The sequence below is a fragment of the Oryctolagus cuniculus genome, chromosome 8 (assembly GCF_051225735.1).
Source record: "Oryctolagus cuniculus isolate XC-2025 breed Fujian yellow rabbit chromosome 8, ASM5122573v1, whole genome shotgun sequence".
NCBI lineage: Eukaryota > Metazoa > Chordata > Mammalia > Lagomorpha > Leporidae > Oryctolagus > Oryctolagus cuniculus.
Window position 1 is genome coordinate 8,558,269 of NC_142874.1, and position 27,390 is coordinate 8,585,658.

At 37.9% G+C, this 27,390-nt stretch overlaps 1 protein-coding gene across 5 annotated transcripts in view; it reads right to left on the reverse strand.

Moving 5' to 3' along the window:
• FSTL5 (follistatin like 5) overlaps positions 1–27,390 on the reverse strand; it is an 845,021-nt gene that overhangs the window by 227,949 nt on the left and 589,682 nt on the right. For all 5 annotated transcript variants that reach the window (XM_051831719.3, XM_051831717.3, XM_051831718.3 and 2 more), the window contains exon 8: positions 23,507–23,627. In XM_051831719.3, the coding sequence (XP_051687679.3) occupies positions 23,507–23,627 (121 nt within the window). The remainder of the gene's footprint in view (positions 1–23,506; positions 23,628–27,390) is intronic.

A 27,390-nucleotide genomic window follows, 5' to 3' on the forward strand; every position in this document is an offset into this window, starting at 1 on the left:
CCTGCCTCTCCTTCTCTCTCTGTGTTAACTTTGACTTTCAAGTAAATAAATAAATCTTATAAAAAAAAGAGTTCAAATAAAAAATGTGGTGAAAAGTCTTAACAGGAGTGATGAGGCAGAAGATAGAATATCTGAACTAAGAAGACAAATCCTGGGAAATTATACAGTCAGAAAAAAAGAAGAAAATGGAAAACTTAAAAGCAGTGTTGTAGATCTATGGGATACTATCAAACAACCCAACACATGGGTCTTAGGAGTTCCTGAAGGAGTGGAAATAGTGTAGGAAAGAGAGGGAAAAGAAAGCCTATTTAGTGAAATAATTACAGAGAACTTCTCCAATCTGGAGAAAAAATGGGTGTTCAAATAGAGGAAGCACATAGAACTCTTAACAGATAAGACCAGAAAAGACCATGACACGTTGTAGTCAAACTTTCCACAGTAAAACATAAAGAAAAACGCTGAAATGTGCACATAAGAAATACCATATTACTTTCATAGGATTTCCAATTAGAACAGCTGACTTCTCATCAGAAACTCTACAGGACAGAAGAGGATGGCAAGATATAGTCCAAGTTTTAAAAGAAAAAAAAAAAGCTGTTAAACCAGAATACTGTACCCTGCAAAGCTCTAATTTACAAATAAAGGTGAAATAAAAACCTTCCATAACAAACAAAAATTGTCCAGACTTATAAAAATGCTTAAGGGTGTGCTACACACAGAAAGACAGAAAGATAGCTGTTGCAGTTGATTTCTCAACAATGTTGCAGTGGATTTGTTTCTGAGAGGAGGAGCGTGGTGGGGGCAAGAGGCACGGAGAGTCACCACACAGACCCCAGGAGTCAGGTGAAAGCAGGCCTGAGGCGAGCAGCCCACAGACTCATTTATTTCAGTTGGTACAACAGCTTATATAGCCAAGACCAGCCAATCTGGTCAAGGGGCAGTCTATGCCCCAACCAATCCCAGCCTGTTGTCAGGCAGTTTCCAAAGCCATCCAATCACAGCCTGTTGCCAGGAAATTTCAAATCCATCCAATCCCAGCCTGTTGCCAGGAAGTTTCCAAAGCCATCCAATCACAGCCTGTTGCCAGGCAGGCTCCGTTGCCAGGTGGGTTTCAAAGCCATCCTGAGTAACTGATGCTTGCTTGCCAGTGGCCACCTTGGCATGGCCTTCTCATTCCACCAGATAGCCATCATTATGAAAGAATGGGAAGTGAAAAAAAGAAAGAAAGAAAGAAAAAACACCATTTAAAATATAAAAGAAATTCAAAGTAAACAATAGAAATATTTAAGGAAAAATGGTAGAACCAAGCCATTGCTTATCAATAGTCACTTTGAATGTGAATGGCTTCAATTCTCCAGTTAAAAGACACAGACTGGCTGAATGGACTGAAAAACAAGACCCATCCATTTGCTGCCTACAAGAACCACATCTCACCAACAAAGATACACACAGACTGCAAGTGAAAGGATCAAAAACATGCTAACAGAAACCAAAAAGAGCTGGTGTGACCATCCTAATATCAGACAAAATAGGCTTTAATATAACAACTATTAAAAGAGATGAAGAAAGGCATTATGTAACGATTAAGGAATCAATCCAACAAGAAGATGTGACTATTATAAACATACATGCACACAATTACAGGGCACCTGGCTAATTAAAAAAATCTTAATAGACCTAAGAGAGACATAGACTCCAAAACAATAGTACCCATGGACTTTAGTAGGTCACTTTCAGCAATGGAGAGATCAACAGAAAATTTTCAACAAAAAATCAGCAAGGAAACAACAGAGTTAATTGACACTGAAGACCAAATGGACCCAACAGATATATACAGAACCTTTCACCCCATAGTGGCAGAATACATATTCTTCTCATCAGAACATGGAATTTTCTCTAGGATAGACCATATGATAGGCCACAAAACAAGTCTCAGAAAATTCAAAAACATCTAAATCATTCCATGTACCTTTTCAGATCACAGTGGAATGAAGCTGGAAATCAACAACTCAGGAATCTCTAGAACATATGTAAACACTTGAAGACTGAACTCCTGAATGAACAGTGAGTCACAGAAGAAATTAAAAAAAAATTCTGGAAATAAATGAAGATAACAATACATCATATCGAAATATATGGGATACAGCAAAAGCAGTGTTAAGAGACAATTCCATAGCAATCTTTGTCTACATGAAGAAAGTGGAAACGTATCAAATAAATGAACTATCAGTGCATCTCAATCACCCAGAATATCAACAACAAAACAAACCCAACACTAATAGGAGGAAATAATCAAAATCAGAGAATAAACAAAATCAAAAGTAAAAAAAAAAACACACACACAAAAAATCAGTGAAATGAAAAACTGATTTTTTGAAAAAATAAACAAAATTGATACACTACTGGCACAACTAAGTAAAAAAAAGAAGGAAGCAAAAGACCCAAATCAATAAAATCAGAGATGAAAAGGATCTGTCAAAAGAGATACCAGAGAAATAAAAAGAATCATCAGAATTTATTACAAAGAGCTGTGTGCCAACAAACTAGGAAATCTAGAAGAAATGGATAGATTCCTAGAAAAATACAATTTACCAAAATTAAGTCATTAAAATATAGAAAACCTAACCAGACCAATAAAAAAGATGGTTATTTAATTAGTAATAAAGATCCTTCCAACAAAGAAAACCTCAGGACCGGACAGTTTCACTACTGAATTTAAAGAAGAACTAATTCTAATTCTTCTCAAGCTTTCAAAGCAAATGTAAAGGAGAGAATCCTCTAAAACTCCTTCTATAAAGCCTGCATAACCTTAACACCCAAACCTGGAAAACATGCAACAGAGAAGAACTATACACAAATATCCCAGATGAACACAGATGCAAAAATACTCAACAAAATATTAGCTAATTGAATACAACAACACATAAGAAAGATCTTCCACCCTGATGAAGTGGGATTTATCTCCAGAATGCAGGAAAGGTTCAACATTTGCAAATCAATCAATATGATACACCACACTAAAGAACTGAAGAAATCATATGATTATCTTAATAGATGAAGAGAAAGCATTTGATAAAATACAACACCCTTTCATGATGAAAACCTTAACAAAAATGGGTATAGAAGGAACATTCTGGGCCAGCTCTGTGGCTCAGCAGGTTAATGCCCTAGCCTGAAGCGCTGGTATCACATATGGGTGCTGGTTCTAGTCCCAGCTGCTCCTCTTCTGATCCAGCTCTCTGCTATGGCCTGGGAAAGCAATAGATGATGGCCCAAACCCTTGGGCCCTTGCACCCATGTGGAAGACCTGGAAGAAGTTCCTGGCTACTGACTTCGGATCAGCACAGTTCTGGCCGTAGCGGTCATCTGGGGAGTGAACCAGCAAATGAAAGACCTCTCTCTCTGTCTCTCCCTCTCTGTAACTCTTTCAAATAAATAAAATAAATCTTTAAAAAAAAAAGTAACATTCCTCAAAGCAATCAAGACAATATATGAAAAACCCACAGCAAGCATCCCATTGAATAGAGAAAGGCTGGAAGCATTTCCCCTAAGATCTGGAACCAGACAAAGGTGTCCACTCTCACCATTGCTATTTAATACAGTCCTGGAATTTTTTAGCTAGATCCATTAGACAAGAAAAAGAATCAAAGGGGTACAAATTTGCAGATGACATGATCCAATTTATAGGAGATCCAAAAGACTCCACTGCTAGACTATTTGAACTAATAAAACAGTTTGGTAAAGTGGCAGGATATAAAACCAATATGGAAAAATCAAAAGCCTTTGTATACACAGACAAAGCCACAGCTGACAAAGAACTTGTAATATCAGTACTATTCATAATAGCTCAAAAAAGAATCAAATACCTTGGAATAAATTTAACAAAGGATGTCAAAGATATCTATGATGAATGTTACAAAACACTAAAGAAAGAAATAGAAGAAGACAATAAAAAATGGAAAAATCTTCCATGTTCATGGATTGGAAGAATCAATATCATCAAAATGTTCACACTACCAAAAAGCAATTTACAGATTCAATGTGATTCTAATCAAAATACCAACTACATTCTTTGCAGATCTAGAGAAAACCATGCTGAAATTCACCTAGAAACACAGAGACCCTGAATAGCTGATGCAATCTTATACAACATAAACAAAGCAGGAGGCATCACCATAGCTGATTTCAAGACATACCACAGGGCAGTTATGATGAAAACAGTCTGGTACTGGCACAAAAACTGACTTATAGACTAATGGAATAGAAATAAAACTCTACACATCTACAACCAACTTACTTTTGACAAAGTAGTTAAAAATCAATTTTTGGAGCAAGGACACGCTCTTCAACAAATGGCATTGGAAAAACTCTCGATGCATAAGTATGAAATTAGACCCCTATCTTACACCCTGTACCAAAATCCACTCTAAATGGATCAAGACCTAAATCTATACCTGATACCTTCAAATTACTAGAGAACATGGGGGAAACTACAAGACATTGGCATAGGCCAAGACTTCTTGGAAAAGACATCAGAAGCACAGGCAAACAAAGCCAAAATCGACAAATGGGATTACATCAAGCTGAGAAGCTACTGCACTGCCAAAAAAAAAAATCAGCAAAATGAAGAGGCAATTGACACAGCAGGAGAAAATATCTGAAAACTGTGCAACTGATAATGGGTTCACATAAAGAATCTATAAAGAGCTCAAGAAATTCAACAACAACAAAGCAAATAATCCAGTAAAGAAATGGGCAAAGGACTTAAACAGGTGTTTCTCAAGAGAGGAAATTATGGTATATATACACTATGGAATACTACTCAGCTGTAAAACAAAGACACAAACAAACAAAAAACAAAATCCTGTCTTTTGCAACTAGATGGTCATGACTGGAAACCATTAAACTTAGTGAAATAAGCCAGTCCCAAAAAAAACAAATATCATATTTTTCCTGATCGAAAGCAACCTACAGAATACCGGAAATGTAATGTATTCAAGCGAGATAGTAGAAGAATGGATGATTGTTTATAGTCATTGTCTTTTCCACTGAGGAGCTATTTTGTTTAGCTTTTTTATTTTGTTTTGTTTTCTTTCTCTTCATACTATTTGCTGAACTCCTCTACTTAGAGTAGGGCTAACTATAAGATCACTAAGTAAACTGATAATAGATGATCATAAAAATTAAGAATGGGGGCCAGCGCAGTGGCATAGCAGGCAAAGCTGCCGCCTGCAGTGCCGGCAGCCCATATGGGCGCTGGCTTGAGTCCTTGCTACTCCACTTCCAATCCATCTCTCTGCTATAGGCTGGGAAAGCAGTAGAAGATGGCAGAATTCATTGGGCTCCTGAACCCATGTGGGAAATCCGAAAGAAGCTCTTGGAACCTGGCTTTGGATGGGCTCAGTTCTGGCCATTGTGGCCAATTCGGGAGTGAACCAGTGGATGGAAGACCTCTCTCTTTCTCTGCCTCTCCTTCTCTCTGTGTAACTCTGACTTTCAAATAAATAAATAAATAAATAATTTTAGAAAATTAAGAACAAGAATCCAAGTGGGAGATAGGTGAAGGGTTGGAGTGTGGATGGGAGGCAGGGGAAGCCCCACTTTGTTCCTAAATCTAATAAAAAAATGACTGGCACAAAAAATATTCAATTTATATTGTTAAATGCATAAATTATTGAAAGAAAAAAGATATTCCATGTTAATGGAAAGCATAAAAGAACAGGAGCTGCCATACTGATATCAGAGCAAATAGACCTTAACACAAAAACCCTTAAAAGAGAAAAAGAAGGGAATTATGTAATGATTGAGGGAACAACTCAATAGGAAGTTGTGACTATTGTAATCAATACCAAAGTGCCTGGCCATTTAAAAGCTATGCTAGTGGCTCTAAAGGGAGAGGGGGAGATTTCAACACAATAGTAATGGAGGAATTCAATACCCTACTTCCGTCAATGGACAAAAATTTCAACTAGACAAAAATTCAAGAAAGAAACAACAGAGTTAATTGACACTATGGAACAAATGAACCTAAATGATATCTACACAACATTTCATCCCACACCTGAAGAATATACATTATTTTCATTAATGCATCAAATTTTCTCTAGACTAGACCAAATGATAGGCCATAAAGCAAGTCTCAAAAAACTCAAAAAAGTGAAATCATACCATGAATCTTTTATGACCATAAAGGAATAAAACTGGAAATTAACAACTTAAGAAACTCCTGCAAAGGAAACACTCAACAAAGTGAATATGCAATTGACAGAATTGGAGAAAATATTGGCAAACTTTGCAATTGCTAAGGAATTAACATCCAGAATCTATGAAGAGCTCAAAAAACTCAACAACAAAATGAACAATCCAGATAAAAAGTGAGAAAAGGAATTGATCAGCATTTTTCAAAGGATGAAATTCAGCTGGCCAACAGACACATGAAAAAATGTTTAGGATAACTAGCCAATAGATGACCAGGGCCACAGCATCTGCACCATCTCCTACTATTTTCCCAGGCACTTTAGCAAAGTGCTGGATTGGAACTAGAGCAGCCAAGACTCAAACCAGTGTCCACAGGGGATGGCAGCATTGTAGGCAGCAGCTTTACCTGCTACGCCACAATGCCAGCCTCACCTTTCAACACTTCTCAAAGAAATACAGCAAATCTATACTCACAAGACTGCCTAGAATTCAATTTAAAGAATAACATATTTGAGAAGCAGGAGATGTTATTTATATGCAAGAAAAATATCAGTAAATAAAAGATAAAAAATTTCAGATATGAAGAATTTTAAGCTTAGCCATATAGAGATTTAATGATTTATAGAAAATACAAATACAATGAAGAAAGAAGTGGAAATTATTTATTTAAGTGGAACTACTATAGTTGTAATGTATAGTATCTGAAATAATTTTTAATTTTATATTTTAATATAAAAGCAGATTAGATATGTAGAAAATAATGCATTTGTGACTTTGAAGTGAGAGCAACAGAAACTATCTAAACATAATCACAGTGAGACAAGGTTAAAAAGTAAAGGATAAAAAAAAGAACAGAGCTCAGTAGGCTACAGGGAAAAGTCAAACACTCATACATGTCTATAATTGGAACCCAAAAGGAAGAAAATCAATTTGAAGCTTATGACATCTTTTCCAAATATACTGAAAAGTATGTGCACCAAATTCCAAGAAGTTGAATAATCCCTGGCAGGGAAAACCGCACCAAGATAGATCATAATTACATTGTTGAAACGCAATATAAAGAAAACTAACTTATTAAAAGCATCAAGAGAAACGAGGGTGGGGGGTCTAGAAATCTATTAGTCCTCCATTTAGAAACCAGCAAGCAAGAAAATGATAGAAAATGCAAAGACTTTACAGGAGAAATAGAAAGAGTTGAAAGAAAAACTAAAATTCAATATCCTGATGAAATATTCTTCAATGAAGGAAAAACAGAAATACCATAGCGCAAAGAAAGCCTAGGAAAATGTATTATTTTGACCCTGAAATTGTTAAAGTATGTTTAAGAGAGTAAAGCAAATTCAGAAATTCTGATTAAAGAATGAGGACTATCATAAATGGTAATGCAAAAGTCTTGCTTTCTTGTTTAAAAATTCTCTTTTAATGATATTTATTATTTAAAGAAAAATAAAACAAATTTTGGGGCTTATAATGTAGGCAGAGGCCGGCGCCACTGCTCAATAGGCTAATCCTCCACCTAGCGGCGCTGGCACTCCGGGTTCTAGTCCCGGTCCAGGCGCCGGATTCTGTCCAGGTTGCCCCTCTTCCAGGCCAGCTCTCTGCTGTGGCCCAGGAAGGCAGTGGAGGATGGCCCAAGTGCTTGGGCCCTGCACCCCATGGGAGACCAAGAGAAGCATCTGGTTCCTGCCTTCAGATCAGTGCGGTGCGCCAGCCACAGCCATTGGAGGGTGAACCAATGGCAAAGGAAGACCTTTCTCTCTGTCTCTCTCTCTTTCTCTCACTGCCACTCTGCCTGTCAAAAAAAAAAAAAAAAAACTAATAATGTAAGCAGAAGTAAATGTTTAACAATATGTCAATAATAGATGGAAAAGGAAGAGATCTCAGTATGCTGCCTCATGGTTCCTATTGTATATATAAAATTGTAAATATTATTTGAAGGTATTTGACAATAAACTGAGTTTCACTTATAAATGTAGCTTAGGATTACACCTGAAAATTAAAGAGATATAATTAGTCAATACTAGAAACAAAACAGAATGCTGAGCGTTATGCAGTCCAACAGGAGGCAGTATATGATGAGATAATAAATAAAGAACAAACATGTGATGGGTTAAGTTGTCATTTGAATGCCTGCGTTCCCATATCAGAGAGCCTGGGCCCAAAAGCTGGCTGTTTACCCAAGAGTGGAATTGGCTTCCTGGCTCTTAGCTTTGGCCTGGGCCAGTAGTGATTATCGCAGACATTTGGTGAGTGCACCAGCAGATGGAAGATCTCTGTCTGTATCTCTCTGCCTTTCAAATACACACCATAAATAAAGTTTAAAAGAATCAATTTAGTAATCTGAAAATAAACAGCAAATGATAAACAAGTGAGAATAACCCCAAACTTGTGTCATTTTAAAGCCATACATTTTCAAGTACCTTTCCAACTATAAGGGAATAAATAGGGAATTAGGATGGAATTTGTTTTTGTTTTTATTGCATGACTTTTATTTGATTTTAAATTATAAAATATAAAATTATAAGATATAAAATTATAAGAGTAGGAGCTGCTGGCCACCATCTGCAAATCCAGTATCTCACATGGGCACAGGTTCAAGTCCTGGCTGCTCCATCTCTGACCCAGCTCCCTGTTAATGGCCTGTGAACAGAAGTGGAAGATGGGTCAAGTGCTTGTGCCCCTGTACCCATGAGAGAGACCCAGAAGCTCCTGGCTCCTGGCTTTGGTTTGGCCCAGCCCTGGCTGTTGCAGCCATCTGGGGAATGAACGAGCAGATGGAAGACCTCTCTCTTACTCTCTCGCTCTCTCAGTAACTCTGCCTTTCAAGTAAGTGAAATAAATCTTTAAAAAATAAATTAGAAAAGTGAAAAAATAATTTTGGATATTAACTACTTTGACCTCTGTCTTTAGATTGATTATCTTTTAAGTTTTATTACTTTCAGGGAATTAAATAGCATATCTCTATATTAAACTCGGAGCATCTGTAAGCTATTTCTATTGTATCTTTGGGGATTCTTGTAGTCAGAGCAATGTAATTGCAGGACCTCTGGAGAGCCCTACTGAACAGTGTACCCAGACATAATTTAGTAGGTGGGACAATATATAAGGAGAAGTTTCATGCCATGGAGTTAATAAACTACTGTACTATACTATCATTTTCCAATACCTTCTGCAAGTAAACATTTAGTGTCCACTTATAGCACTCAAGGGAAGATACAAAGATAAACAGTAGTTACTAAGGTAAGGATTTAATATGCCATGTTTCTTACCCATTGGCTTATTTCCCTCAATGATTGATGACCGCTCCTGGGGACATTAAATCCATAGAACACCTGTGTTGCCTACATCTTTAGGAAGATGGGTAGACAGATCTGCTCTTGAAATAAGCTTTCAGGTGTGTGCACCACACCTGAGGTGGCCTGGGTTGCCTACTGCTGGCCCTAACATGGAGAAGCCTGAAATGATACATGACTGATATTAACTTCTAAGGGACAACCACTCTCCTAGATCACTGTACACTTGAAGTTAAAATTAAAAGACATTCCTGTTTGTCTTTTCTTCTCCCTGTGGGGTTAATTACTTGAAATTATTTCTAAAACTTTATCATCAGGATCACCAGAAAGGTTTCTTAAAAACACTAGTTGCTCTGATTCAGTACAGATGGGAGCGCTCCGAGATTTGCATTTAAAGTTAGTGGTTAAATCTGCTGATCCACGGACCACCGTCTGTGAATCACGGAGTCAGAGTTGCCCTCAGACCTGCTCATGCTCCATCCTTTATGAAATCACAGTGCAATGAGAAGAGGGAAAGAGGGGATGTGTCCCCAGTTTCCTGCTTTCTGGATTTCACTGCTCTTCAGAAAAACTGTATTCTCTCCTGCACCTTGACGATGAAGGAAGGCTGGCAGGGAGGGCTCTGTCACTGCACACGGACTCCAAAGCTGCCTGTTCCTGGACGAGGATGTTTAACTCTATGATGCAAGAAGGAAGTCCATTGTTAATCCAGATGTTAGCCACTTTCTCAGCGTAGCATTGTCAGTTCTGAAGGCGAAGCTCTGATGTGTGTTAAGTATGCCTCTCACTTTCTTCCGTTAGATATTTCCATACTTTAAAGGAGAAATCACCCTATAAACCACCAATTTTAGGCAGACCTTTGGGACAGAATTAGGAAAGAAAAATCTATCCAATATTATGTGCAAGGCTAAATAATGAGAATGAGAGAAAAGTAACTATAAATATGGCTGTGTTGTGAATATGGGCAAGCTTTTTGCCCAGAGGGTAGTGTAAACAGTGAATGACTTTGAAAAATTCAAACACTGTGTATCCTAAGTTCAAGATCTAAGGACAATTTGCTTTATGTAAAAGGAAGAAGAAAAGCATGAAATGAATTCCACTGGTAGAGCCAAACACCTTTGATTTATACATAATGTTTCTTCAGATAAGGACACAGAATCACTCTCATATTTCAATAATCTAATTTTGCATTCTTTGGAAAAAAATAGGGTCATTGATAGACTTCTGTTTGCCTTTCACCCTGGGGTATTAAAATAGATTTTGCACTTCAAAACACTATTTCACCAATTCCAATATCTTGTGGCATTTTCAGGGGTGGTTATGGTAATCAATGATATATTTTATTTCTATTGCTAATTGACAAAATGCTAAGATAAATATTTTACATTACACATGAAAACCTGATTTTCTAAAGGTCTTTTTAACCTTTTCTGAAAGTGGATGAAAAATTGAAAATAACTTAAACTAGTTGTAGAGATTTATGATACCCATAAATGAGCTAATTTGCATTTTGTTGCATCTCTACTGTATTTTTCAGCACCACTCCTCATTCTCAACTACTCCTTTGTTATTGACCTCCAACAACTGAGTAATTCTAAATTTACTACCTTTATTATATACAAAACATATGGTTAAAGTTATGCCAAAAACAAAATAACATAAAGCCAATAGAAAGGGAAATGACTAAAAGGTACATAATAACAAATTGATTTTAAGCTGCTTTGTATCTTATCCTATCAACTCTAGATTTTTTAAATAAAGTAGCACTATTTAATTGCTCTATTGGTAAGTTTTGACATACCAAGAACTACTGTGACAAATATGGCTAATTACCCATCCCAAATTTATGTTCTTGTTCCTTCTTCTATTTAATTATGCCTTTTTATTATTGTAGGGGTAAATACAACAAAGTCAAAAGAATATATGTTGCTGCCCCTTTGTTTTTATGGGGCACAAATGGAAATTATTGCTAGCGATTTTACGTTAAGATTCATTTATTTATTTGAAAGGCAGAGTTACACAGAGAGAAGGAAGGACTGAGAGTGAGATCTTCCATATGCTGTTCAGTCTCCAAATGTCTACAAGGGCCAGGGCTGAGCAAGGCTGCAGTCAGGAGCCTGGAACTCCGTCCAGGTCTTAAATATGGATGGCAGGGGTCCATGCACTTTCACCTTCTGTTGCTTTCCCAGGTGCATAAGCAGGGAGCTGGATGGGAAGGGGAGCAGCCAGTACATGAACAGGTGCCCGCATGATATGTTGGCATCACAGGCAGCAGCTTAACCTGCTGCACCACAATGCTGGCCTCAATGACTTTATTTTTTTGCTGTTTACATCATGACATTTAAAAATTTTTTATTTAATCTTTTCATTTATATAAGGTGAACAAATTTCATGAATTTCATATACATAGATTTAAAAGCATAATTATTTCTTCCTTTCTTCTTTTCTCTTTCAATTTTTTAAAATATTTTATTTATTTATGTGAGAGGTTGAGTTACAGACACAGTGAGGGAGAGACAGAGAGAAAGGTCTTCCATCCACTGGTTCACTCCCCTGATTGCTGCAATGGCCAGAGCTAAACCAATCGGAAGCCAGGAGCCAGGAGCTTCCTTGGGGTCTCCCACACGGGTGGAGCCCGGAGACTTGGGCCATCCTCCACTGCCTTCACGGGCCATAGCAGAGAGCTGGATTGGAAGAGGAGCATCTGAGACCAGAACCGGTATCCATATGGAATCCGGAGCTGCAGGCAGAGGCTTAATCCACTAAGCCACAGAGATGGCTACCTCTCTTTTCATTTTTACAATGACATACTTTCAGCTTATTTGATAATCAAATATTTTTTTTACTTATTTCTTATTTTTGCAATAACAGCTTTTTAATTTACTTTATAGTCAAAGGTTTAATGCTCCAGACAACAAAAAGTTGACCAAAAAAAAAAAAAAAATAAGATGATAGTACAACAGGAAAATATACAATGGCTACAAGCAATAATCAAATGAAAATATGTTCCACTTCACTCATATAAAGTAAATTTTTAAATAGGTACAAGATCATCAAAACATACTAATATATAATTCTTTTTTCTTTTTGACAGGCAGAGTGGACAGTGAGAGAGAGAGAGACAGAGAGAGACAGAGAGAAAGGTCTTCTTTTGCCGTTGGTTCACCCTCCAGTGGCTGCTGCGGCTGGTGCACTGCGGCCATTGCACCACGCTGATCCGAAGTCAGGAGCCAAGTGCTTCTCCTGGTCTCTCATGCGGGTGTAGGGCGCAAGCACTTGGGCCATCCTCCACTGCACACCCGGGCCATAGCAGAGAGCTGGCCTGGAAGAGGGGCAACCGGGACAGAATCCGGTGCTCGACCAGGACTAGAACCCGGTGTGCCGGCACTGCAGGTGGAGGATTAGCCTGTTGAGCCGCGGCACCGGCCAGTAATATATAATTCTTAACATTTTGTTTGTCAGTGATTTTAAATAATGTAGGACAAAACACTGCATTGTAGCAAAACAGATGTATATAGGCATTTCTATTTCTATTTATTTATCTATTTATTTTTGTTTTAGTTCTCACATATAAGGTAAATGTGTTTCTGTATCCAGTTTATCTCACTCAACATGATGCCCTCTAATTCCAACCATTTTGATACAAATGGTAAAATTTCATGCATTTTTGTAGCTGAATACTATTCTATTATGTGCATGTTTATATATATTTATATGTATGGTACATATTCTTTATCAGTTTATCTAGTGATGGACAACTGGCTTGATTTCATATTTTGGTTATTGTGAACAATGCTACTATTACACATTGTGGTACAAGTACCTCTTTGATACCAGGAGTTTATGTCTTTTGGATGTATAACCAACAGTTGTATTGCTTCCAATTTTTAAAGAAATCTACACACTTTTCCACAGTGGCTGCACAAATTTACCTTCCCACCAATAGTGTATAAGAGTTCCCATTTCTCCATATGCTTGCCAGCATATGATGCTCTCTGTCTTTTGTCTAATAGTTATTATGACAGGAGTGAAGTTATATCTCCTTGTAGTAGTCACTTGCATTTCCCTAATGCCTAGTAATATTGAACATTTTTTTTTCATATATTTCTGGGATATTTGTGTTTCTTCTTTTGTGAATTATCTATTCATTTCATAACTAGATTTGGTTATATATTTTTTGTCATTCTTTTTTTAATGCTGATATATTCTTTATATTAATTCTTTGTCAGTAGCTTGAAAATATTTAATTCCATTCTGTTGATGGCTCTTCCCTCTACTAACTGTTTCTTTTGCTGTGCAGAAGCGTCTGGGTTGGATATAAGCCCATTTGTGCCGTTTGGCTTTTGTTGCCTGCGCTTTGGGAGTCTTACACCTAAGAAGAAATCACTTACACCCTGTTTTCTTCCAGGATTTTTACCATCTCTGATTCTAAGTTTAGATGGTTCAGAAATCTTGTGTTGATTTTTTATATCTGGTGAGAGGTAGGGATCTACTTTCATTCTTCTACCTATAAAAACCCAATTTTGTCAGCACCATTTTTTTTTTTTTTTTTGGACAGGCAGAGTGGACAGTGAGAGAGACAGAGAGAAAGGTCTTCCTTTTTTGCCATTGGTTCACCCTCCAATGGCCGCCACGGCTGGCGCACTGTGGCCGGCACACCGCACTGATCCGATGGCAGGAGCCAGGTACTTCTCCTGGTCTCCCATGGGGTGCAGGGCCCAAGCACTTGGGCCATCCTCCACTGCACTCCCTGGCCACAGCAGAGAGCTGGCCTGGAAAAGGGGCAACCGGGACAGAATCCGGCACCCCAACCGGGACTAGAACCCGGTGTGCCGGCGCCGCTAGGTGGAGGATTAGCCTAGTGAGCTGTGGTGCTGGCCATGTCAGCACCATTTGTTGAAGAGATTATCCTTCCTACAATGTATGGCCTGGGCACTTTTGGCTGTATGTATGTGGATTAATTTCTGGACTCTCTTCTGTTCCATGAATCCGTATGTCAGTCTTCATGCCAGTACCATGCTGTTTTAACTGCCATCACTCCTAGCATGCCTTATGTGCTGATGTCACGAATGGTGGTGCTTCCAGGTGGACTTTGTTTGCTCAGTATCGCACTGACTATTAAGGGTTTTTTGTGATTCTATACGAATTTTAGGATTTCTTTCTAATTCTGCTAATAATTTCATTGATATTTTGAGAGTAATTTCATTGATTCTACAGATTATTTAGGTGGTATCCACATTTTAATGACACCACTTCTTCCAATCCATGAGGAATGAATACCTTTCCATTTTTTGTGTCCTTGATGATTTCTGTCATTACTGTTCTACAATTTTCATTGTAGAGATCTACTACTTCTCTGGCTAATTTTATTCCTAACTATGAGATTTATGCAACTATTGTGAATGGGATTTTTCTCTTGATTTCTCTGTTGGTGAGTTCTTTATTGACATGTGAAAAACCTATTGTTTTATGTAAGTTTATTTTGTCACCTGAAACTTTACTGAATTGGTTTATCAGTTTAACAGTTTTTTTTTTTTTTCATTACAGTATTTAGGTTTTTCCACGTACAACATCATGTCATCTGCAAACATGGCTGTTTTGCTGGTGATTTCATGAAATCTCTTTTACAAATGCTTTCTTGAGTGTCAAATGTCAGGTTTCTCTTCCACCTTCTACTTTTTTCCTCATGAAACGTGTGCAGGATTCCTACAGCAGGATACCTTAAGTTTGAAAATATAAGATTCATCCATATGATAATCTTATCAGGTGAAACTTGGAGTATTGATAGCACTTTGGAGTTTCCACGGCCACCTTTACTCCTTGACTTCTTTTTTGGCATAAGTAAAGCACACCTGTATCTTCTTTAAGTCATTATTTTTGGGGGGTTCTGTTATTGCAGCTAGAGGTAATTTGTTACCAACATACATAAATTTTCTACTCTGCTTTCTGGCCTCTTCAAATAGGTTTAAGTATCCATAATGATACTTGAAATGTACTTATTATCTTTCCTTTTTATAAAGAATACATTGAGATCAATTGTGCTCAAATTTAATGGATTGGAGATATTCTATACCACATTTCTCCTTTAACCTAAAAATAGAATTGACCACTTATGTTTCAATGAATGGATGGGCTGTTTAGAAACCTAGGGAAACTGAATTACCCATGAATTCATTTACGTAGACTTAACCTAATTAAAAACATTTCTTATAAATAGCAATTTCTAGATGCTTTGAGAATTATGTTGATTGAAGGTACTGGCCTCCAACCTTTCTCTCATGTATCTTATTCTAGTAATATTGACCAGGGTGCTAATTCCAGCAAAGTGTTCACGTCCTGCATTGGTCAAGGCCTCAGTTCAGTCCTTGTCTCTCACTTATCTGTGATCATCCCTGTAACTGAAGGCCAGCCAGCACATGTCAATCAGGAATACCCCAAGCTATCTCCAAGAAGCCAATGACTTGTCGGTGTTCCATGACCCTCTTGTTCTACAGAATCATTACTCTGCATTTCTTCCTCTCCTTACACCATTGTAACTGTCACAAACTCTTCACTTTCAGCTGTCAGTACTCCTCATTTAACTAAAAAATACCCAAGCAATATACAAAGTGTTTCCTTATGGTCCCACAATGGACATTTTTTCCCAGTTTATCTGTTTCAACAAATGACCTATGCATTTTCAAAATCTATTCAATGACTTTGTGCATCAGACACATTGACATTGTAAGTAATTTATTACTATAATTATCCCTTTTTCTTATAGACTATCTACTTTTCATCATCACTGTATTATTCACGTCACTATAAAAGATTTTATCTGTAGGTACAGCACAGTGCACTTCAGTTATGGTACATGTGTGCTGACTTTCAGCCAATGTTCTCCATGGAATAGTTAAGAAAACCAGTGCTTGTTTCATCACCCTCCATTCTCCCTTAAACTGACTTTAGTCATAATTGTATCTCAGTACTTGCCAGATCTAGTCTTACATAGGTTAACAATTGCCCCTCAACACGCCTATCTCAGGCTTAAATATATCCACTCTTCTTGCTTATCCTTTTGGTAATGAAAATACCATTGTCCTCCACAAATTCCATCCCTTCATGAGAACCTTTACATTAAGGAATTCGAGACACTTCATACGGCAAAGAACCAAGGAGAAACAGACTAGCTTTGCTCTCCATAAGGTATTGGTTCAGGGATCATTTTCCAGAGAAATGAGAGCATTACAATTTGGCACAGGAGTTCACTGGTAACATTGAACTCCACTTCATGAATTCACAATGTTAAGGCTGATGGGAGGAGACTTTGTTTCTGGGACCTCATTATTCCTTTATTCCCATATCCCATCTTCAGAAAAGCTTGAGCTCAGAGAGTAAACCGTTTATTCAAAGAAAGAGATGAAGCAGGAAGCTGCATTTCCCAGTGCTGCTCAGTGCACATCTTGCAACATGAAAGCCAGCAGTTTGGCTCAAAGTCTCCTGCCTGGGTTTCCCAGCTGGAGTGTGGCAAATGAGTGAATTATAGAAGAAACCTGCAGCAGACATGAATGAGCAGCAGAGACCCCTGAAGAGCAGCCATTTGGAATGATTCTCACACTTTACCGTGCATCACAATTGCCTGGGAAGCTTATCAAAATGCGTATTTCAAATCAAACTTCCAGAGAGCCTAGGGCTCCACATTTTTGACATTTTTTTTCATGTTACTCTGAGACAGGTGGAACATGAACCATGCATTGTTCTAAAAACTACCAAGACTCTCACAAGGTTGATACTTAAACTGGAAAAACTTGTACTGGGAATAATGATGAGAGATAAAATAATTAATTATTAACCAAAAAAAAAAGTGGAGAATTTCTCCTTAACTACACAAAAACAAGGCACAGTGCTTGTCAAATTGGTCAGCAATCAGTGAACTGCTAACACGGAGTGGGAGGTATCTTGCAATAAAAATTTCCCAGTGAATACAGCACTGAGACAGGGATCCTCCGCTAATAGACTTGTCCTGTGCTCGCAGTATTGTGTATCAGCAGGTACTACTGCTGTCTAGGAAAGTCGGACTCAAACGTCTGAAGCCAGATCAACTCCTTTGCATTTTGCCTGTTTTCTTCACTAGTTTCATTAAGGTTGTCATTCAGATTTGATTTATACCTAGTTGTCAGCTAGGTTTGTACAGGAAACAAAGGCAAAATCGGCTATAGTTGAGTGTCAATAATAGATCAGACTTCACGATGTTTTAAGCAGTATATGACTTTCCTTAATTGATTTCCAGAATACATACTTTCTACCGCAAAGTATTCATTGTTCTTTTTTTTTTTTTTTTTTTTTTTTTTGACAGGCAGAGTGGACAGTGAGAGAGAGAGACAGAGAGAAAGGTCTTCCTTTGCTGTTGGTTCACCCTCCAGTGGCTGCCTCTGCCAGCGTTGTGGCCGGCGCACCGCGCTGATCCGATGGCAGGAGCCAGGTACTTCTCCTGGTCTCCCATGGGGTGCAGGGCCCAAGCACTTGGGCCATCCTCCACTGCACTCCCGGGCCACAGCAGAGAGCTGGCCTGGAAGAGGGGCAACCAGGACAGAATCTGGCGCCCCGACCGGGACTAGAACCCGGTGTGCCGGCGCCGCAGGTGGAGGATTAGCCTAGTGAGCCGCGGTGCCGGCCCTTCATTGTTCTTAGGGTAGTCATTCTCAGGCTACAGGGCACTGACTCTGAGGCTACTTTTTTATTTGACTTCAACACTGAAATTCAGTCCTCTAAGTTTTCACACATCTACGCTCATTGCTAAGGTCCCCCAACTTTCAAGCTTAGATCATAGGTTGAGGGCAATATATACATATTGATTTCAAACCATACAACTTTAGGCTGTCAGTCTCATCAACTGAACAGTTGACATCTATCAATAATTATATTTATATTGGGAACCAAGATGACTGGTGAGTAAGAAGCTCCAGCAACTGCCTGCAAGTTACCAATGTCAACAGCCATACCCACCCCATGTCACCCTCAAAAGAGCTAATGAGCCAGTTGAGAAACAGAGCCAGTTGAGAGGTCACCATGCTTTCTTTTGTGGTAGTCATCAGGATGGAGAGGAGGGCAGAGGGGAGGCAAGGGGATGGGAGGGGAGGGGAGGGAGAGGAAGGAAGAGTCACCCGGATTGCTCCTTTCCTCAGCTCCACTTCCTGCTTGGGTGAGGGAGAGTGACCCGAATGCCACTGCCAGACCCACTAGGGGAAAAAAAAAAAAAAACAAAAAAAAAACAAAGGCCCATAACTGTGGAGTGAATACTTACAGCTTTCAGCTGGGGGACCTGGGCCACTTCTCTGTCACATGCTGGAAGAAAGCAAACCTGCAGCAGTTCAGAGAGGACATGAGAGAGAACTTTGCTCTGCGCCTTGGAGCTCAGAGCAGGTCTGCTATGCTAGAACCTAACTCCTGATGAATACCAAAGGCCTCTAGCACACAACCAGTGTTCACAGATAAAGCCACTTGACTTGCCTAGCACCCTTCTGAGACCTGTACACCAGGTGGGCAGACTCCTTTTGGTGTGTGTCACTGGTACCCTCTGCTGGACTTGGAGAACATAGCCACTGTTTATGGAGATCTGTTACTCTAGGAATTCAGTGTGACCAGTCTCAGACCAGTATGGGTGGTCACGAGGCCATGTGACCACCATCCCATCTCTTGGGATTCCAAGGGTGGGCAGATCCTAATGGGTTCCATCTGTTGAGAAGAATCAGTCAACAGAGTCTGTGGACTGGGCTCAGTATCAGGAAGAGACTTACACCCTGGAGAGACAGACATTTTTGATGTGTATCACTAGTAGCCTCCCAAGGGCCTTTTGTGAAACCCCAAGATAACATAGGGCATGGTGATTGTGAGACCCAGGTCCCACAATGCAGTGTGCTAGGTGTTGCCTACCTAGTAACCTGCCTAAGTAGTGAAGAAGCTGCCTCTATCACTCTCCCTATATCCTGGGACAGAAAGCAAGGGATAATTCTTCTCTTTGGGACTCAATGCCTAGCTGATAAAACTGAGCATTGATGAGATCGTAATAGTCCCTTTTTAGGCACTTCTCCCAGGCACTGCTTAACAACTAAAATTTTGGGGCAAATTTGAGCTTGGGGAGTATTGTATGATTGAACCAATAAGAACAAATCAATAGTGGACCTGGGGCAAACCATGACTTAGGGTGCTATGCAATGCTGAAGTAACAGAAGCATCCATAGTCTCGGAGGGAATAACAAACAGCACATAATTTCTAGAAGAGGAGCTATAAATAAAGCCAGATTGTTATAACTAATCCTTCAATGTGCAGATGATGCTGTACACCAATGAGCATTAAGGATTTCCAGGGAAATGGGACCTCACCTTAAGAGCAAAATAAGCAATCATGTAGCACCTGAAATATTCAAATGCTTGGTCGAAGATTTTAAAATGCCATTTTAAGGATTCACAGAGAAATTATTTGATATTCTAGCAGATATCTGATAGAGACTGAAGCAATTAGATGATATCTAGCAGATGGTCTTCAACTGAAAAGTACACTGAGTGAAACTGAAAATGCAGTATAAGGCATCAATAGCAGAACAGATCAAATGCGAAAAAAAACTAAGAGCTCAGTGACAAGCTATTTAAAAATACACAATTGGAAGAGAATAAAGAAAAATAACCAAGAGGAATGAAGAAATTTTACAGGAAATACAGGGTAGCACAAACCGAGCAAATATATGAGTTACTGAAATTCGATAGAGAATGCCAAATGGGTAGAAGGCATATTCAAGAAGACAATAGCAGGAAACTTCTCAAACCTCGAAACAGATACAACTATCAGGTACAGGAAGTTCAAGCATCACTAGTCAGATCAGTTCTGTCAAGTATAAACCAGATCATGTTATAGTCAAAGTGTTAAAGTCAAGCCATGCTATAAGCAAGGTTAAACAGATTTCTCAATATTGTAAGGGAAATGAAGCAAACAACATATAAAGGAACCCGGATTTCCCTGACTGCAGACATCTCAGGAGAAACCTTACACGCTAGAGAAGAGTAGGGTAAGACTTTTAAAGGACTGAAGGAAGAAGTTGTCAGTCAGGAATACTGAATCCATCAAAGCTATCTTTCAGATATGAAGGAGAGATGAATATATTCCCAAACAAAAGCTGAGAAAATTGATCACTATTAGACCTGTGTTACAAAAATGCTAATGATAGTTCTTCAGACTTAAAGAATGTGACACTAGCAGCTAACATGAAAATATCAGAAGTTCATAGGTAATGTAATTTTATGTAACACTATAAACATGATATGTAAACCATATTTATTGTGAATGTTAAAAATTATAATCACTACATTAAAATATTATGAAACATAAAATATTGAAAAGGTTAAATAAAATTTCAAGAAGTCAAAATGTAGGGAAGAAAGGTCCACAAATATAGAGCTCTTTATGAGGAGCCCATGACTTGCTCCCTGTTTATAATCAATGTTAATTTGGTTTCATTCCAAGATTGCTTGTCATAGCTACAAAGCAAGAATCTTGTAAGACCTTCCAAAAATAAGCAAGCAATCAATATTCACCAATACAGAAAATCATTTATAAACAAATGCAGACTGTACAGAAGAAACAAAAGAAAAAGAAAAAAGAAGAGAGAAAGAGAGAAAGAAAAGAACTAGAGCATAAATTTTAAAAATTAGCAAGTTGGCACTAGTAAGACCTCACCTATCGATAATTACCTTAAATGTAAATAGGCTAAATTCTCCAGTTAAAAGACATGGGGTGACGAAATAATTTTTAAACAGGACCTGAATATATAATGCTGACAAGAAATTCACTTGACCACTGAAGACACACAGAGACTGAAACTGAAAGTATGGAGCGAGATATTCCATGAAATGGACACAAAGGAGAGGAGAAGCAGCCATGTTTCCATTTGGTAAAAGAGATTCTAAATCAAAATCAGTAAAACGAGACCAGGAAGGTCACGTGTTAAGTGTTCACTCCAGGAAGGTCACGTGTTAAGTGTTCACTCCAGGAAGAGAAAATGATGCATGTAAATATATGTTCACCACCACTGCAGTATCCAAATACACAAATCAAATATTAATAGATACTCAGAGACTGACGGCAAGGTAATAACATAGGGAACTTTAGTACCTCACTTCTAGAAATGGACAGGTCATCTGGTCAGAAAATGAACGAAGAAACAGAAGGGTTAAACTGCACCTGGCTCCTGGCTTTGGATCGGTGCAGTTCCAGCCATTGTGGCCAATTGGGGAGTGAACCCTCGGATGGAAGACCTCTCTCTCTCTCTCTCTCTCTCTCTCTCTCTGCCTCTCCTCTGTGTAACTCTTTCAAATAAATAAATAAATAAAAATAAATAAATAAATCTTTAAAAAATATATAATGGTGATTACCAGAAGTTGGGAAGAGAATTGCTGAAGGAATGTGGAAGGGTCACTGATGTGTACTAGGTCTTAACCAGATAGGAATAAGAAGCTCTGAGTACTGCTAAATAGTAGGGTGACTATAGATATTGCTAGTGCACTGTATATTTCTCTATTAAAAACAAAAAGCTGTTTGAGTTATCATGGTAAATATCAATCTCTGCCTATCTCCAAATGTACTCTTTCTTCATTGCTTAAGTGTCAATCAATATCCCTATCTGCTTCCTTCAAATTTCTTAGGCTCCTGCTTCTCAATTCTCTTTTTCTCATACTCGTATGCCATTCATCGGTGACAGCGGCAGAGCCTTCACAATACGTTCCAAATCTAACCACTTCTTTCTAAGTCTACTGTTGGCATTACATTCAAAGACACTACACTTAAAGGCACTATTACTTCTTACCTGGACTACTAAAAAAGGCTTTTCAAAATATTAATTTATTTTAAAACAAATTAGAATGTGTCACTACATAACTAAACATATCCACAGCTTTCCAATGCCCTTGGGGTAAAATTCCAAACATTTACTTAAAGTCCACAGGCTTCCATGTGATCTTACTCTAGGTTATTTCTCCTAGCTCATAATCTGCCATTTTTTTTTTTTTTGACAGGCAGAGTGGACAGTGAGAGAGAGAGACAGAGAGAAAGGTCTTCCTTTGCCGTTGGTTCACCCTCCAATGGCCACCACCGCCGACGTGCTGCGGCCGGCGCACCATGCTGATCCGATGGCAGGAGCCAGGTGCTTCTCCTGGTCTCCCATGGGGTGCAGGGCCCAAGCACTTGGGCCATCCTCCACTGCACTCCCGGGCCACAGCAGAGAGCTCTGCCGTTTTTTCTTAAGTCATGCTTATCGCCCTAGTCATATTGATGTTCCGATAGCAAGTCAAGCAAGTTCATGCCTCCCTTTTATAACCATAGAGTAAATTCACTTAAGTATCTCAATAAATTTTGGAAATTAATCAGCATTTGTTAACAAATCATATATGCCATCAAATATAAATTCCAGTTGGTATTAAATATGAACTAAATCAAGAATAAATTAAAGCTCTCATTGTAGGATATCAACATACTGTGATAGTATAACCATTAGGCATATGCAGTTTCTTATACATAAATGCTGCCTGTATCATTAATAGTACCACTTTAAACTGATCATCTAGTTAAAATGTTTAAATTGTCAATTCTTTCAGTTTAAAATTCTTTCAGTTTAAAATTGTTGGTTTGGCCTAATTGCTGATATTTTATACTATAAGAATATTTCAAATTTCATAATTTAATATTCCAATTAAACTGAGCTACACTTCAATCCTTATAGTTTATGATGAGAAAAGTAACATTAATTTTGAATGTTTCTCAATTTGGCACTTTTTTTTAACTTAAAACACGTAAGTTGATAGCAAGTCCCAAAATCAAAAATTAGACTTTTACTAAGACAAAACAAATAACCCAAAATATTGAATCTGTCTTCCTAGTCAATTCTGGTATTCTTTCAATATCTAGAGAAGCAAAACAGAACAAAGCAAAACAAAAACAAATAGTAATTAAAAAAACCCAAAAATTATAGCAATGGCACATTTCTTACCATTCACCTGGAAGATGTGAATCTGATAGACTTGTTCATAGCCTTGTGCGTAGCAAGTGTAATTGCCCATGTGAGTTGTAGTCACCTTCGTGATATACAAGGACCCATCATCTCCAAAGTCCTACAAAGAAAGTACAATGAAGTAAAACAAATTGTACATATCAGAATATATTTTAATAATTTCATCTTAAAACATATGTTCAGAAGTAAATTAAGTGGAATAAAGAATTGCTTTAAAACTATTAAAAAGGCCATAATAAATGTGTAAGACTTAACATGGCCATTTTCTTAAACTATATTGTGTTTATAAAGTGTTGATCTCACTAATAGCTTTTTGCATATTTATCTGTGATATGAGTTTATATACAGAACAAACTAATTTCTATGTGTTAGTTGTAATTTGATTAATAGACATATTTTTTCTTTTGACAGCAAAACCAAATGGCTGATAATTAATTTCTCATACTTGTAATTATCCACTAATGTTAGATTGTTTTTAAATATTTATCAAAAAAGTAGCTATTAAACATTGTGATTTCATCAATTAAATTTATAGCCATATCATAGAATGGAATATATTTTCTAAGCCTAGAAACCAACCACTATTTTCAAATAAAATGACTATACCATGGCAAATCAGATAGGACATTCATACGACCATTTTGGAAAAAAGAAAGAAAATATGTTGCACTGTTTATTGAGATCAAAATCAAGAAGCACCTACAGAATGCAAGGACAGACCAGAAAGTATGTTTTTCCATAAAGGGCAATGAATACACTTAAAAAAAAGTGTCAAAATCAGTTCTTTCAAACCTGTGGAATAGATAAAAGTTGTCAGCAATCTACAGTATATTTACCTGAAAACCCGGCAGACTCTCAGGAAGAATAATGAGATTGGTGGGATTTTAAGTTGACTTTCTCTTTCTTTGTCCATAACTGCATGGTAGCCTTGAACCCCCCTCCTGGTAACTGCTCACTGTGAGAACTCTAATCAAAGCAGATATTGGAGGGCAAGAACAAGCCTGCAGCACTCACACTGCCCCATCCTCAGAGAATTGTCTCTCTTGGATCCCGCTGACAGTTCCTTGACAACTTATATTTTCACAACTTTTCTTTACTGGAGCAGACTCAGGGCTCACTCCGTGTAAACAGTCCTACCCCACAGCCTTTATTACAAACAGCAGCAGCAGGTGTTTAATGTGATGACGCCCTGAGACAGAGATACTATGTGGGGCAGACACCAGGACAACCAAAGAAACTTAAAAGGAAAAACTGGAGACTAAGATGTGCCTAGAGGGATTTGAAAAGCTCCACATATTCGTAGGAACATAGAAGGCCATACACATGAGCAGGGCAGTGTCTTCCCAGGGAAGACATGGGAATTATTTACCGTTCATCCAGACATAACGCAGGAAAGAAAGGAAGGTAAATTAAATTTCCTTAATACTTCTTTCTCCATAAAAGTCACCAGTAAAGTCAAAAGATGATGGAAGAAAATATTAGCAAACCATTTATCAAATATGTGCCTTGTTTCCAGAAAAAATTAACTACTATAATTCAACAAAGAACATGAACGGTCCATTTAAAACAATGGTTAAGGTTTTCTTTTTTCTTTTTTTTTTTTTTTTTACAGAGGATCAGTTTAGTATGCATTAAGTAAGGATTTCAACAGTTTGCACCCCCATAGAAACACAAAGTGAAATATATTGTTTGAGTACTCGTTATAGCATTAAATCTCAATGTACAGCACATTAAGGATAGAGATCCTACATGAGGAGTAAGTGCACAGTGACTCCTGTTGTTGACTTTACCAATTGACACTCCTGTCTATGGCATCAGTAATCTCCCTATGCTCCAGTCATGAGTTTCCAAGGCTATGGAAGCCCTCTGAGTTCTCTGATTCTTATCTTGTTTAGACAAGCTCATAGTCAAAGTGGAGGTTCTCTCCTCCCTTCAGAGAAAGGTACCTCCTTCTTTGATGGCCTGTTCTTTCCACTGGGATCTCACTCGCAGAGATCTTTTGCCAGAGTGTCTTGGCTTTCCATGCCTGAAATACTCTCATGAGCTTTTCAGCCAGCTCCGAATGCCTTTAGGGCTGATTCTGAGGCCAGAGTGCTATTTAGGACATCTGCCATTCTATGAGTCTGCTGAGATTCTCACTTCCCATGTTGGATCACTCTCCCCTTTATTTACTCCATCAGTTAGCGTTAGCAGGTACTAGACTTGTCTATGTGCTCCCTTTGACTCCCAGTCCCTTCACCATGACCAACTGTGAACTGAAACTGATCACCTGGAACAGTGAGATGGCATTGGTACATGCCACCTCGATGGGATTGAATTGGAATCCCCTGGTATGCTTCCAACTCCACCACTTGGGGCAAGTCAGCCTGAGCATGTCCCAAATTATACATCTCTTCCCTCTCCCATTCCCACCACCATGTTCAACAGGGATCAAGGTTTTCAAATTAATGATTTTCAAAATATTTGCAAGTGATTAACTCTATAAAAGGATGTACTGCATTATTAGTCATCAAAGAAATGCAAATAAATATGAAAATGAGATACTGCTTCAAACTCACTAGGTCTGCTTAAACAGAAACACAAACAGTAACATCTTAGGAAACAGAAACTTGGAACTTGAGAGCATTGCTCGTGAGAATATTAAATGGTGTATTGGTTCTGGTAGCAAATCTGCCAAGCTTCAGAAGTTAGAAGTTATCTGTGACTAGCAATTTCATTCTAAGATAAGAGTATACCCAAAAGAATCAAAACATATCTAAACACAGACTGTACACAAATGTTCACAGCTCAGAAAAGCCACAAAGTGATAACAACCCAAACATCTATCAGTCCATGAGAGAATAAACACAACACAATGTGTATACATATATATATATGTATATATAATTTTATGCTATAAAATGAAACCATATACACAAGAGATAAATTGCATGAGTCCAATTACACAATATGCCCATAAAGACCATATGCACAACATTAAAGACATATTACCGATAACTGGAAATGAGGGGTTGGGAATATAAGAACCAACTTCTTATAGATAGGAAGTCTTTTTTTTTGCAGAAATGAAAATATTCTCTATTTGATAAACATAATATTTGCAATGATTTGCTAACTTGGTATAAATCACTGATTTCATACATTAAAGGGTTTATTTTATGGAATATAAGTTATATCACAGCAAATCTATCATTCAAAATAAAATCTACGTGATATAAATATCAAAATGACTCATGCTATAATAAAACTTTATTACTGTGAATTATGTAATATTTAATAGAAAAAAATTTAAATCAAAAAAATAATGATTGATATATTTATATAAAAATAAATACTTCTGGGCCAGGCACTGTGGCATAGTAGGTTAAGCCTCCACCTGTGGCTCTGGTATTCCATATGGGCACCAGTTTGTGTCCCAGCTGCTCATCTTCTAATCTGGCTCTCTGCTTATGCCTGTGAAAGCAGTAGAAGATGTTCCAAGTCCTTGGGTGCCTGTACCCATGTGGGAGACCTCTTAGAAGTTTCTGGCTCTTGGCTTCAGATTAGCCCAGCTCTGGCCTTTGTGGTCATTTGGGGAGTGCAGCAGTGGGTGGCGTTCCTCTCTCTCTCTGTCTCTCCCTCTCTCCTTCTCTGCAATTCTGTATCTCAAATTATAAATCAATCTTTTAAATAAATAAATAAATAAATAAGAATTCTACATTTTCAGGCAAAAATAAACTGTAGATACGCAAAATCTAAAAAACTCAATGCATATATTCTTATATGTAATTAATTATTATGTGCCAAATATTGTTCTAAATATTTCACAAAAATCAACACGTTTGATCTGTATATGAAACCTATGAAACTTAAACTCCACACCA